The 12,155-nt window shown below is 44.9% G+C and overlaps 2 protein-coding genes across 3 annotated transcripts in view; one reads left to right on the top strand and one right to left on the bottom strand.

Moving 5' to 3' along the window:
* The window catches only part of ITIH5 (inter-alpha-trypsin inhibitor heavy chain 5), a 40,382-nt gene extending 31,666 nt beyond the window's left edge, over positions 1 to 8,716 (top strand). Inside the window, exons 10-14 of the mRNA XM_023918776.2 lie at positions 1,250 to 1,803; positions 2,169 to 2,219; positions 3,260 to 3,376; positions 4,694 to 5,071; positions 6,072 to 8,716. Coding sequence (XP_023774544.2) covers positions 1,250 to 1,803; positions 2,169 to 2,219; positions 3,260 to 3,376; positions 4,694 to 5,071; positions 6,072 to 6,370 — 1,399 coding nt within the window. The 3' untranslated portion in view covers positions 6,371 to 8,716. The remainder of the gene's footprint in view (positions 1 to 1,249; positions 1,804 to 2,168; positions 2,220 to 3,259; positions 3,377 to 4,693; positions 5,072 to 6,071) is intronic.
* Positions 8,717 to 10,902: 2,186 nt separating this feature from the next.
* Positions 10,903 to 12,155, bottom strand: part of LOC111923142 (store-operated calcium entry regulator STIMATE-like) — a 29,804-nt gene continuing 28,551 nt past the window's right edge. For both annotated transcript variants that reach the window (XM_023918778.2, XM_023918779.2), the window contains exon 8: positions 10,903 to 11,534. In XM_023918778.2, the coding sequence (XP_023774546.1) occupies positions 11,421 to 11,534 (114 nt within the window). In that variant the 3' untranslated portion in view covers positions 10,903 to 11,420. The remainder of the gene's footprint in view (positions 11,535 to 12,155) is intronic.

Here is a 12,155-nt window from a genome sequence, read left to right as displayed (position 1 = left end):
CTTTAAAAGAAAGTAAACCATGTCAGGGTTTGGGTTCCGTTGGAGAGAGAATAAAGCAGGAAGTGTGACTTTCGCTTCCAGACAGTCTGTTTTACCAGATGTGTCAAATAAATGCAACTTGAACTAAAAAAGGGCTGAGGCCAATTCTTTGTTTATTTACCAAATTAAACTCAAATGACTTGCCAAGAGATGAGCAGTTTGGCATTTAAATGGGAAATATGGTATTCTTGGAGCAGCTTGGGAGGAACCTTCAAAAGTACACTGCTGTAGGGAAAAGACATTATTGTAAACTTGGGCTTTGAGCCTTGCGAAAGTTTTCTGGGCTGTTCAGTGCAAGGTGTTCTCACAAGTGTGGCTGGTCACGTTAACAAAGCATTAAAGGGTTAACCTCCCTGGTTCCATGAAAGACATGCCTTGCTCCAACAGAGAAAGAACCATGAGGAAGTGAGTTCTCTTGTGCCAGAGTGCCTGTATATAGCAGCTAGAATTCCTACATTCCTTGGAAATGTTCTCATTTATGGGGGGCATGGTGAGATTCCTTCTAGATTTTCTTTCTCTGTTGGACCTCAGGAAACTGTATTCCTGCCTGTCCTACACTGACCAACCCAATCTAGGGGTCTTTCAGCTTTGGTTTGGAATCTCTTCAGCTGTGGAGGACATTTTGGCATTACAGTTTCTGTCTCTGGGATACCATGTGTAACACCACCAGAAACCTGTAGGTAACAGCATCTCCTCTGAGTACATTTTTTTAATAACTGGGGTGCTTTCCATGAATCTTGGAAGCCAATAATTTACCTTTAAGTGGTCAAAAATATCTCGTTGCAGAGGTCTGGAACCGTAGTGGAAGGGAGGTGACTGTCAGGGCATGCTGTTATGGTTATGAACTTACTTAAGAGACTCTGTTTAGATGCCTGAGGAACTGTGAAGATTAAAATGAGGCAGAGAATAATTTTGGTTGACAGGGACCTCTGGATATCCTGTAATTCAGCCTCCTGCTCTGAGAAGAGCTAACTTCAAGTTTAGGTGAGGTTTCTCAAGGCTTTGTCTACCCAGGTTTTGAAAATCCCCACCCTGTTTTTCTGGGCCAAGTTAGAGTGGATTTGGTAGTTAAATTTGGATCCCAATGGCTCAAACTGTACCTGAGTGACTTAGGAGCCATTTTAGATAACCTGACTGTGTCCTTGTGGGTGTACAAGTGCAAGAGTGTGTTCACACAGTGCTAACGGTGAAAAATGTGTCTTGATTTAAGGTTCTATGATGAAATAGGGACACCCCTTCTCTCTGACATCCGTGTTGATTACCCAGAAGACGACGTGGAGCAGGTCACCCAGAACTTCTTCCCCAACTACTTCAATGGCTCTGAAATTATCATAGCCGGCAAACTCATCAACCGCACCTCAGATAAACTCCACGTGGAGGTGACTGCCAGCAATTCCAAGAAGTACATCCTCCTCAAAACAGATGTGGCCATTGACCTGCCGAGCAGAAATGACATCAGAGGTGTCCCCGGCCTGGAGGATGGCAAAGGTGACAATAATTACATCGAGAGGGCGTGGAGTTACCTCACCATCAAGGAATTGCTCAACTCTCGGCTGAAGAGTGATGACAGTCAGGAAAAGGACAACTTGATGGAAAAAGCCAAGTCAATGGCCCTGGCTTACAATTTTGTTACCCCCTTCACTGTTCTGAAGATGAAAGAGGCTGGACTCCACTCAGAGCCACCTCAGGAGGAGTTTATGAGCCCTTCCACTGATGGCATCGGGGAAAAGGTGCAGAGCCTGCAGGGACACAAGGCCCCACCAGGTATGAGAGAAGAATAACCTTGTTCTGGTAAAAACATCTTCCTGCATGGGCAATGTCTCATGGCTGACTTTTGGCACAGGGGTGATCTGGACAGTGAACTGAGGGGCAGAGCTGAGATTTTCATACCAATTTTGGTAACTGTGGGCTGGGTAACCTTTAGTAAACCTTTTAGGCCCCTCACATCCCCTTGAAACACTTATTGCTCTGTAGTAACTACTGGAGAAAAATTGGTGTTCTACATTAAACTTAAAGTGTTTTCAGGAATATATCCCATAATCTCTCTGGATAATATTTGGGGAATATTATTGTAATATGTCTCTTTCTGCTGCTCAGTAATTGTAACAGCTTTCCTTACCCACTTCTAGGTGTACGCAGAGGGCAGGATAAACAGAGAATTAAAATCTCCAAAACTTCAGGTCAGTGCCTGTTTTCATGCCTTTAATAATGCAGAATAATAGTGGCTGATTTATGGAAACCCCAGATGTACATCTCTGTGGTATAGCCTTCCAAGTAACAGGCCAAAATTCTCTGTCAGAGCTACACAATAGGGAGGAAAATGAAACCAAAACCAAAATATGGAGAGGATCAGTAAGCAGGAGTGTGAGCAAGGAAGATGATCTACAACACTTGATCATCATGTTTGAGACTGCTGCAGCTTAGGGGAGAACAGAAACACATTCTCTCTGTACTAGAAATAGTGAAAAAAACTTTGAAAATAACAATGCTGAAATATAAAAAAAGTTGTTGAAGATGGAAAAAGAGAAAATTCTGTAGTATTTTACAATTTTCCTGTTGGTCCTGCATCTTTACTTAACTTTTCATTAAACACTGAAGAATAAGTCCAGATCAAGAATTTTGACTTGAATTTCTCTTGATAGGGTCAATTTTACCTTAGAAACTAGGATTTTTGACTTGCCTTATTAATGTCAGCTGTCTGATAGTTGATGATAGGTCACAGATTGTTGAAAAATTAAGACTGTGGGATCAACAGCTGCTGTTGACTGCTCCAATCTGATACTGAGGGCCAGGAGGGGTCAGTGTGAGGTGGACCCATGCAGCAGCCCTTGGTCAGAAAGTACATTTCTGTGAGCTGTGGGGGATGTAGTTTGCCAAGAAAGAATGGAGGAGTTCAAAACACCTACGTGATAATTCCCATAAATCACTGAAATTATATTCCGGGAAGAAAATATCCTGATTTTCATCTAGACTGTTTTGGGTTTTGAGTTGTCATTGAAAACCCAACCTCTCTGTGAGAAAAACAAAACAATCTTAGCAAAAAACAAAGCAAAACTTGGCATTTCCTGGCAAACTCCATCTGACCCTCTAAAAACAACAAACCAGGAGGACTTAGAAAAGCAGGGACAAACACACTTTAAACAGCAGTTTTGTTGCAATCTTGGACACTGCAGTTTTGTGTGAGCCTCTCACATTTATCTCTTTTTCCATGTCTTCTCAGCGGATGGGGACCCTCACTTCGTCATTGATTTTCCCTCCAGCAAGTTCTCTGTCTGCTTCAACATTGATGGAGAACCAGGGGACATTCTCCGGCTGGTCTCTGATCACAAGGAATCTGGTGAGCAATTAAGCAGTTTCTTGTGGTGGAAAATCAAAGTGTAAGGCCAGCTCTGCAGCAGACCAAGCACCAAGGTGCCTCACCAAGGCCATAAGGTGATAAGAAGTTAGAAAAAGTTTCTTCTATGGTTCAACTTCACCCAAATTCAAAGTCACAGCTTGCAAATAAAAGGTTTGGACTCACCAAAATTTCTGTGGGAATTTCCCTCTTTACTTGCAGTACTGTTTGGTTTAGGACAGAGCAAAGTACTCAAGCAGGCTCACCAAGCACCCTGGCTCTTTTAGTAAAGAAGCCACCAAACTGGCTGGAGAGTCATGACAATCTTGAGAAAACCCACATGACTCAGGATCTGCTTTGCCCAAGCCAATCTGAGCCTCAGGGGCCCAAAGTGTGGTCTGATCCGATCTGGAATTCTAAGCAGGGCAGCTAATAAGCAGATTATGTCCTGCTCAGGGCAACAGTGGGAGAAAGGGGTGTCAGAACCAGAGACAATTCACAGGCTTGTTTTACAAAATGCCACAATAAAGTTGTAATGATTCTGTTCTGCATGGCAGTGGTCTAGCCCCCGTATTTCTGTGTTTATGTCTGCCTTAGTAAGATACAGCTCCAGGCAATGTTTCCCTTCAGCTTCTTTCACAAACTGTTTGTGCTACTGCTTGAATGATTTTGTGGCTCAAATGCAGAATGAGCTTGGGGAAAACAGACTCTGGAGCACTAGAAACTTGAGTCTTTGAAGACATGAGAGATCCCATCAGGAATAATGGGATATAGAGATATTTAATCTCAGTGTTAATGGCTTGTGTTTAGCTTGGGTTAGCAACAAGCCTCCTCCTTAATTGTCTCTCTTCAGTGGGTGTTCAGAGGCTTGTGGGAAGTGATTCACTGTCTTATGGACAATAGGTCACAAAAATTATTAAAGTGACTGGGAATCTTACTGTGGACTTTTAGGCTTTAATTGACTCAGTGGGATCTGCACCTTAGAATACTCAGAAGTGGTTCTTTTTGGGGCACTGTGTACACTCTGTTAGGATTAATGGGGCTGAGGGCACCTGCCTGCAGAGAAGGTCAGTATTTCTGAGCTTGGGTAAATTTATGTGCTCTGTATGAGGTCCTAATTTTATAACAGACTGATTATACTCGTTTGAGTACTGGTAAGTGAAATAATTGAGCATGAGGTGGCAAGCCTGCATGTCCTCAGTAGCAAGGTTTGTGTCATTGAGACAATAGACTTGTTCTTGCTGGGCCTTCCAACTCAGATGTTCTGTGACTCTGTGATCCTGGGCTCCAGCTCTCATTTACTGATTGTTTTCCTGCAAGGTGTAACCGTGAATGGGCAATTAATTGGAGCTCCCGCACCACCCAATGGCCACAAGAAACATCGGACTTACTTCAGCACCATCACCATCCTCAGCAACAAGCCAGAGAGGTCTTACCTGGAGATCACACCCAGGAGGGTCATCCTGGATGATGGGGAAAGGCTTGTCCTGTCCTGTGGCCGGAGTGCTGTTGTGAGAAGCAGGAGCCTCGAGGTGTCCATCTCTGCCTACTCCAACATCACCGTGACGATCCGGGACTCCATCAGCTTTGTCATCCTCATTCACCACTACAGGAAGCCAGCCCCATACCAGAGGAATCACCTGGGGTTCTACATCTCCAACAGTAAAGGCCTCTCTTCTGACTCCCATGGGCTACTGGGTAGGTGACAGGTTCTCGGGTTCAGAGTTATAGATTAGACATAAATAATATTTCTGAGCAGAGACAGGAGGGAAGGAACAAGGCAGGTGGGGATTAAGTTCCCAGGTGAGACTTTTACATCCTCTCTCAAGCAGCTTCTCTCTTTCTAGTACCTCCAACTCCTCTCCTGTAGGAGCTATCTCTCCCTATCCCAGCTGTGCCTAGTTTTCACATTTCCACTCTTTTAATGATTGTTCAATACAGTTACTATTAGAATACTGTGCTTGATGCTCCCAGTACAGAGACAGAAACCAAATCTTCCACAAGAACTTTTTGTGGCCCCTTTCTTTCAAATGTGAAATGAAGGAAGAGCCACCCCTACATTTTGAAGGAACTAGGCTTTAGGTAGGCTCAGATAATGACCTGATGGTTGTGTTCCTTCAGCCAATGAGAAGTATTGATGTTTTTGGTCATGTACAAGTGCAGAACTCCAAAACTTCCACCATAGTTTTTGTGCCACTCAGACACCCCCAGGTGAAGCAGGAGATGATCCCTTAGGAGTGGGGTTCTGGACTCAGGCTACTCTCATGGACAAACCTCTAAATCCACACTTAGGTTTGGCCTAGAGAACTTTCTCCCAAGAAGGCAAAGGAACAGAACTTCAATCTTCAGGCCTAGAACTTTTTGCTTGCTGATGGACATTGTGTGGATTATTAACCTCTAGTAACCATGTTCCACAGAAGGGAACTTACTACTGGCAGCTAAAAAACCTCTTCAGCGACCCATGGGAAAAAAAAAAAAATAGGGTTTTATTCTAACCTCTATGTTTGTGGGATTTAGAAATAAATCATAGGAACGACATTCATGCTGCTCTTGTAGAGAAGTGCTTTACAGATCCATAAGCTGAGAATCCTCAAATTCATCCTACCAAAAAAACCCCAAACAAACCACCAAACCACAACAATTTATAAACAGGCACAGATCAGCCAGTCATGGACTCTTATTTTATCTTGCCTTGCAGGTCAGTTCTTGAACCATGAAGTTAAGCTTCTTCAGGAATCCCTAAATGCAAGTCGTCAGGAGGTTGGGCAGAACCAAACTGAGGTGTTGAAGGCAAACCCTACAAACACCCTGAAGGTGAAGGAGCGGCTCGTTCCTGTTGTGTGGAAGCAGAGGAGGATCTACAATGGCCAGCAGGAAGTTGATTGCTGGTTTGCCAAGAACAACGCAGACAAACTGATCGATGGGAGCTATAAGGACTATTTGGCTTCTCATCCTTTTGACACAGGGACCAGCTTTGGGACAATTAACAGCCTTTAAGACCAGTCACAGCCATGCATTGCGGCAGCACGTGTGACAGCAGGTCCCTTCTGAAGCCTTAAGGCAATTTATGAATATTTCCTTTTGTTTTGGTGCCAAAGAAACCAAGGATTTTGTCCTTGGAAATCAGCTGTCTCGTTTTCATGCTAAACGTTCATCAAATTCCTGAAGAAAAAGAAGGCTGGGGGAAAGGACACGGTTGAAGGCATGATTGGTGCTCTCCCAGTGGAAAGGGAGGGAGAAATAAGCCAGTGAACAGTGCAGATGCTGCTGGCCTTAAATAAGCCCATGCAGGGATCTGTGGAATACCCCCTGGGGCTGGTGAGTCACCCCACAAAAGGTAGATCATTCAGCACAGTGCCTGTTGAGGTGATAGGCTTTGCAAAGAAGTGACTTGGAGCACCTGCTCCAACCTTGGTCCATGGGGAAAGGAGAGAAAGACAGAAAGAGAGAGGAGAGGTGGGTGGCTATTCATCTTCACTGACCCATTAGCATCAAACAAAATCAAAACCTTAAATCAACTGGCCACAGGAGGGTATTGCTTTCCTGGTTAGTGAGATGAGGTCTGGATTTGCCACTAAACATGATGTTCCCTGAATCTACTACAAGCCCTTAAAATAGTGGTGAAAACCTTGATGGGGTTTGTTGCTGTCTTGGTGCACAGGCTGTGTGCTTAAAAAACACCTCTGGTCCTCAGCAGCAACAGGAGTGGTGCAGGCTCCCATTCCATGGAGCAGTAAATTCAACATAGTTCAATTTAAATGACATTGCAGGGTTAGTGATTTCTTGAGTTTTGACTCCCTCAGAAAGGAACAAAGTTCCACTGTGAGCTTCCAACAGACCTGCCACGTCCTTGAGCATCACACCCCTTCTGCTCAGCAAAGATTAAAATTTCCTAAGGGATGGCAAACCAGAACCCACAACAGCTTGTGAGCCTACAAAGCAGCCTCTTGAATTTTGACTAGACGTTTCTAGCTGCTTTTGTAATCAGGGAGGAAGTCTTTATTTATTCCAAATTGTCAAAAAATTTTCATCCCGATTTCCCCTGGCTTCTTCTCCTTCCTTACACTGCAGGAATTTGTGCGCAGCAGGAATTTGGCAGCAGGAGGTTACAGAAGGGTCTGCCAGCCACCCCCACTGCAGGTGGTGCTCCAAACCCAAAACTGCAGGGCTGTGGTGTATTTTAAAGTGAGGCATCACTGAGCAATGCTATAGATCAGCCACAGGGGAGTTTTAGCAGAGAGCTTCTCCAAAGGGGACTTGACAACCACAAAGACATTTACATGGCAAGGCCAAACTGAGCTCATGAATACTCTGCCTTTCCATAATTGAACAAGAGGGAGGCTGGGTGTGGAAGCATCTCCAGGAATTAAATGATATCCATGTGTTCGGAGAAAACAGTTGCCAGAGACCTCCAGAAATAGGTTCAGTCTTGACTGATTTTTTTCATATTTAACAATTAAATCATATTGTTGCTGTTGGAGCTCCAGCTGCTGGGGGTAGGGTGGTGATTTTCCAGTTGCTTGATCAGCTCATTAGTGCTGCAAGCACCGTGGCAGCAGAGCAGGTGGCAAGCATGGTTTCTTTACTCACTCCATGTGCTGCCTGGAAGAGGGAAACAGCCAAAAGCAACCAGCAAGATTTAACTGCACTCTTGAAGATCCTTACAGAGAGCTCAGTTAGCACAAAACATGCCAAGGCTCGTACTTTGGAACAGAACATAAAGAAGAAACTACTGCTTTGGGCCTTGCTATCTTGAGAAATAGCTCTCCTGCGAGGAAGAGCTAAAGGCAAGACCTTCAGCACAGTCCTGAATGTGGAGTAAGAACAGAGGTTTAATGCTCAGCAGTTTGCTTGTGGGCCAGAAAGAGATGAGGAAGAACAGCTGTGAAGTTGACTTGTCTGCCCAAGAAGACAGTAGGAAGATCACCCACAGCCCACATCTGAACAACCTGAGCAAACAGGAAAGTGGCAGTGGATTTCTGGACAGCCCAGGGTTTGGCAGGTGTTTCCATACTGTCCTCACTGAAACCTCCCCTCTCCTCCCACATTGTGCTGTCCACGTGTATTGCTAAGGGGAGAGAACAGCTTAGGCTCTCCCCCTGTCTCCTGTGTATACAGACATGTATATAATATATATATAAACACACACCTACTGCTAGTAATTTGGGTGCATCATTGCTCCTCTTTTCTCCTCCTCCAGCCAAGGAAACACATTTCTTTCAGGGCCTGAAGATAGCAATGTTCAAGTCCAACTTCTCAGTGATATGAAGCACCTGGAGCAATATACTCAAGGTCTCCTTAAGGCTCCAGTTATCCATTTCACAATAAATATTTTACAGTGAACACTGCAGTGGAGCTTTCATTTGGCAAAGATAAAACAAGCTTTGAAGCTAAGGTTGTGTGTGTTTTATGCTGCTGGACAGGCCTGCATTACCAGATGACTGAAAGAACCACTCACAAGTAAACAGTAAGTTGGGAACCAAACTAATTTCAGTGGAAAGTTAAAGGTCACTGATGTTCTTCATTCTCTATGTGTTTGTTAGGAGGCAAGGACAGACCCTAGGGTTCTACTCCCACATTGAAATGAGAGTTTAACCACAGACTTTAAATATAGTAGACTAGGACATGGGAAAACAGCTTGTGCTCCTGCTGCCCCGATAGCAAAGGCAGGTCATGGACTGTAAATTTCAATTTTTTTCAGCTCTGAAGTGGGCATCACAACACTTCCCTCTCTCATGAGGGGGAATGTGTTAAGGCTTTGTCTTCACAGCCCTTCATGCTATCCCAGAGAGCTGCCAGACCTCTGTGCAGTTATTGCAGTGAAGAGGCATTTGTTCTCATCTCCAAGAGTGTCACAGAGCACTTGGATTCACAGGGAGGTGTCTATGAGTGCAGAGTGCTCAGCTCAGGAATGAGGCTGAGCAATCACTCTGGAGTGCAATGGAAACAATTGCACAGCACCATTCCAGAGATGGAAAGGGATCAGGGCTGCTGAAACAGCACTGGCTACACAAGGATTGAGGGAGAACCTTTCCCCCCATCTTACTTCTCCTGCTATTGCTGATGGTGAACCTTCTCAGACAGCCACAAATAAGGGCTGAAATGAAGGTCATGTCATTCACATGCCAGTTTAGGACAAGGACATTGCTTTGGCCAAATCTGCACTCTTCACCCACTTCAGGATTGCACTGTGCAGCCCCATAGCAAGAACTCCAAAACACCAGTATTCCTCATAACTGGGAGCAAGTTTTTAATAGGGGAGCTGTTTTAATCTATTTCCAGTCAAAACCTTACACAGAACAGGACTTACTCCAGCCCTTACCAGTGCAGAACTCCCCAGACAAGCAGAAGTTGTGTTGTGAAACCCAGTGCAGTGAGCAATATAAATAATCTATTCAGAGCGCTGTGTGCCATGTGTTCCAAAAGCCTTTTGATGTGCCAGCAGAAGTAGGATTTTGACCCTTCATTAAGGAAGAAAAACAAAAAAGGACTTAATTTCCAGAAAAACAGTTTAAAGCTGCACAGCTGCAAGTGTAGCCAAGCGTGTCTAGTTCACTGAGGGGCATCCGAGACTTTGATTTGCATCTAAGGCTTCAAACCACTTTGAAGTCAGGAGAAAAACAACAAAACAAACCCACAAAAAACCCCCACCAGATATCTTCACATGCTCCAAGCTCAGCCTTTAAATCTAAATCCATCCAAGTTAAAAAATCCAAATCCTTTAATTTTAACTCCTTAATAAGGGCTGTTTTCTTGGGAAAAATACAAGGGAAAAAGGAAAATAAAAGATCATTCCCATCCATCACTTAAGGGGAGTTGTCTTGCAAGAATCAGAGCCTGGCTAGGGATACCAGTCCAGTGGATCCTGGATCCCTGCTCCCATTTGGACCCTGGATGGGTCTCTCCACAGCTGTGTCTCTGCATCCAGCCTGGGAGTGGGGAGGTGCAGCTGGCTCTGTGCTCCCTCTCTCCCCAGGACAGCTGCAAAGTGTTTTGCATTTTTGTGTTTATAGACAAATACAGTTTGCTAAGAGGAAAAGCAAACAGGGAAAAGCCCTGCACTTCACACTTGGAGCAAAAAGCACCAGTCCTGGGGTGCCCCAGGGTCTTTCCCAGGTCCTTCTTTGCCCCCAAAACAGGGCTAGCTAATGGGGCTTTCAGATCCAGTTTGAATCAGATCCTGCAGATGTTTCAGTTGTTTATTTTAAACAAAGGCGAGTTGTCAATTTCCAGTAAACACTCCCTTCCAAGGTGGTGACTGGGATCCATCTCTGAGTCTGTCCTGGAGCCCAGCATAGGCTGATGCTGCAGCATCAGGGCTTTGCACTGAAGCAGCTCTTACAACTTAACCACAGAAACCAAGCTCTGTGGCTCAGGCTCTTCATCTTCAGGTTTACCAGAACAGCCCTGCTGCAGAAGAACAACCTTCCCTGGTCAGGAAAGATTTAAACAGCTCCCCTTCCTCCCTTTCACAGTGTTAGGGTTGTGCAGAACATTAAGCACATGAAGGCATTTAATCTATGAAGCAATTTTAGGTCAAATATTTATTGGATTCCTTATAAAACAGTAAAAAGAATCAGATCCACTGGAACAAGCTTCCCAATTCAAGACATTTAAATACATATTGCAAACCAATTCTTTTGAGCATTGTGCATATAAAAGTGTCACAGCTCAGGTACTACAGAATAGAGCCTTTTTTTTCTATTAAAAAAATCAGACAATCTTTTCATTTTACTCTCTAGCCCTGACAAAAGAAAAAAAAAAAAGTCACACTCAAGTTTGTCCAGCCAGGGAAGTACATCCCTGTATCCCCAACCTCTACGTGCCTGTGTGTGGGGCAGACAGGTAAAGCAGATACTGCTCAAGCCTGTACAAGATGCACAGATACCATCCCCAAGACAACTGCAGGATAGGTCTAAGATGAGGCAGGCAAAAAGATCTCTGTAGATCCACAAGAGTCACCCAGTATTCCCCCACCCTGCCCTTCCTTGGCCAGCTCAAGGATCACAGTGCTGCTCCTTCCTCCATCTCCCTTGTCCCACTGCTGTCAGATGACCACTTGATAGCTGGGCTGCTTCATCTTCTGGCTGGTTCCCTGGAGTCCTGAAATATCCTGGTCGCTTTCAGACTGATCATAATCCATGTCTGGAGAGAGCAGTACCTAGAGAGGAGAACAGACAGATACTGATGGAGTCAAAGGTCTCAGATCTTCAGTCCTGCTTGCTGAACAAGTCAAGCATTTCTAGAAGGGCCTGCTGCCAGATCCAGGCCTCAAGGTGATCTAGAGCATCTCCCCAGCAACAGCCAAATGGATTTGGGCACAGACACCATGACCTTCTGGTGTCCCAGCTCTTACTTGAGAGCAGAATGGGCAGCCCAAGGCTCTGTTCCCCATGGGACAGGACTCACACGTGGATGTTGAGGCCTGGCTGAAACCTCAGTGGAGATGTACAAAAATGAGGCCACATGTTTTGTGAACAGCTATACCACATGTGGACCTTTTCCCAGGCCCCCAGATGTCTGTCACCTCCGCAGCTCAGCCACAAGGGCAAGCAGAGCTACAGGTTCAGCTTCAGCCACAGCCAGCCAGCTCAGGAGTGGTGTTCCAGCCTGGCAGCACCTCATTTCTGCTTCTGCCTGGCACAGCAGCTCCTGGCTCAGTCTGAATTGTGGGAGCCAAAGGAGAGCAGTGACACCTCTCACTGGTGTTTGAGGTAAAATAGCATTTTTTTTTAATTTTTTTTTTTCCTGCAGGACCCAAAGGCTGCCCTTTTCCCCCAGG

Source organism: Cyanistes caeruleus, chromosome 4 (genome assembly GCF_971803275.1).
Source record: "Cyanistes caeruleus chromosome 4, bCyaCae1.hap1.1, whole genome shotgun sequence".
NCBI classification, from domain to species: domain Eukaryota; kingdom Metazoa; phylum Chordata; class Aves; order Passeriformes; family Paridae; genus Cyanistes; species Cyanistes caeruleus.
Note: the sequence above shows the minus strand (reverse complement) of the source record. Positions and strands in the feature narration are given on the sequence as shown.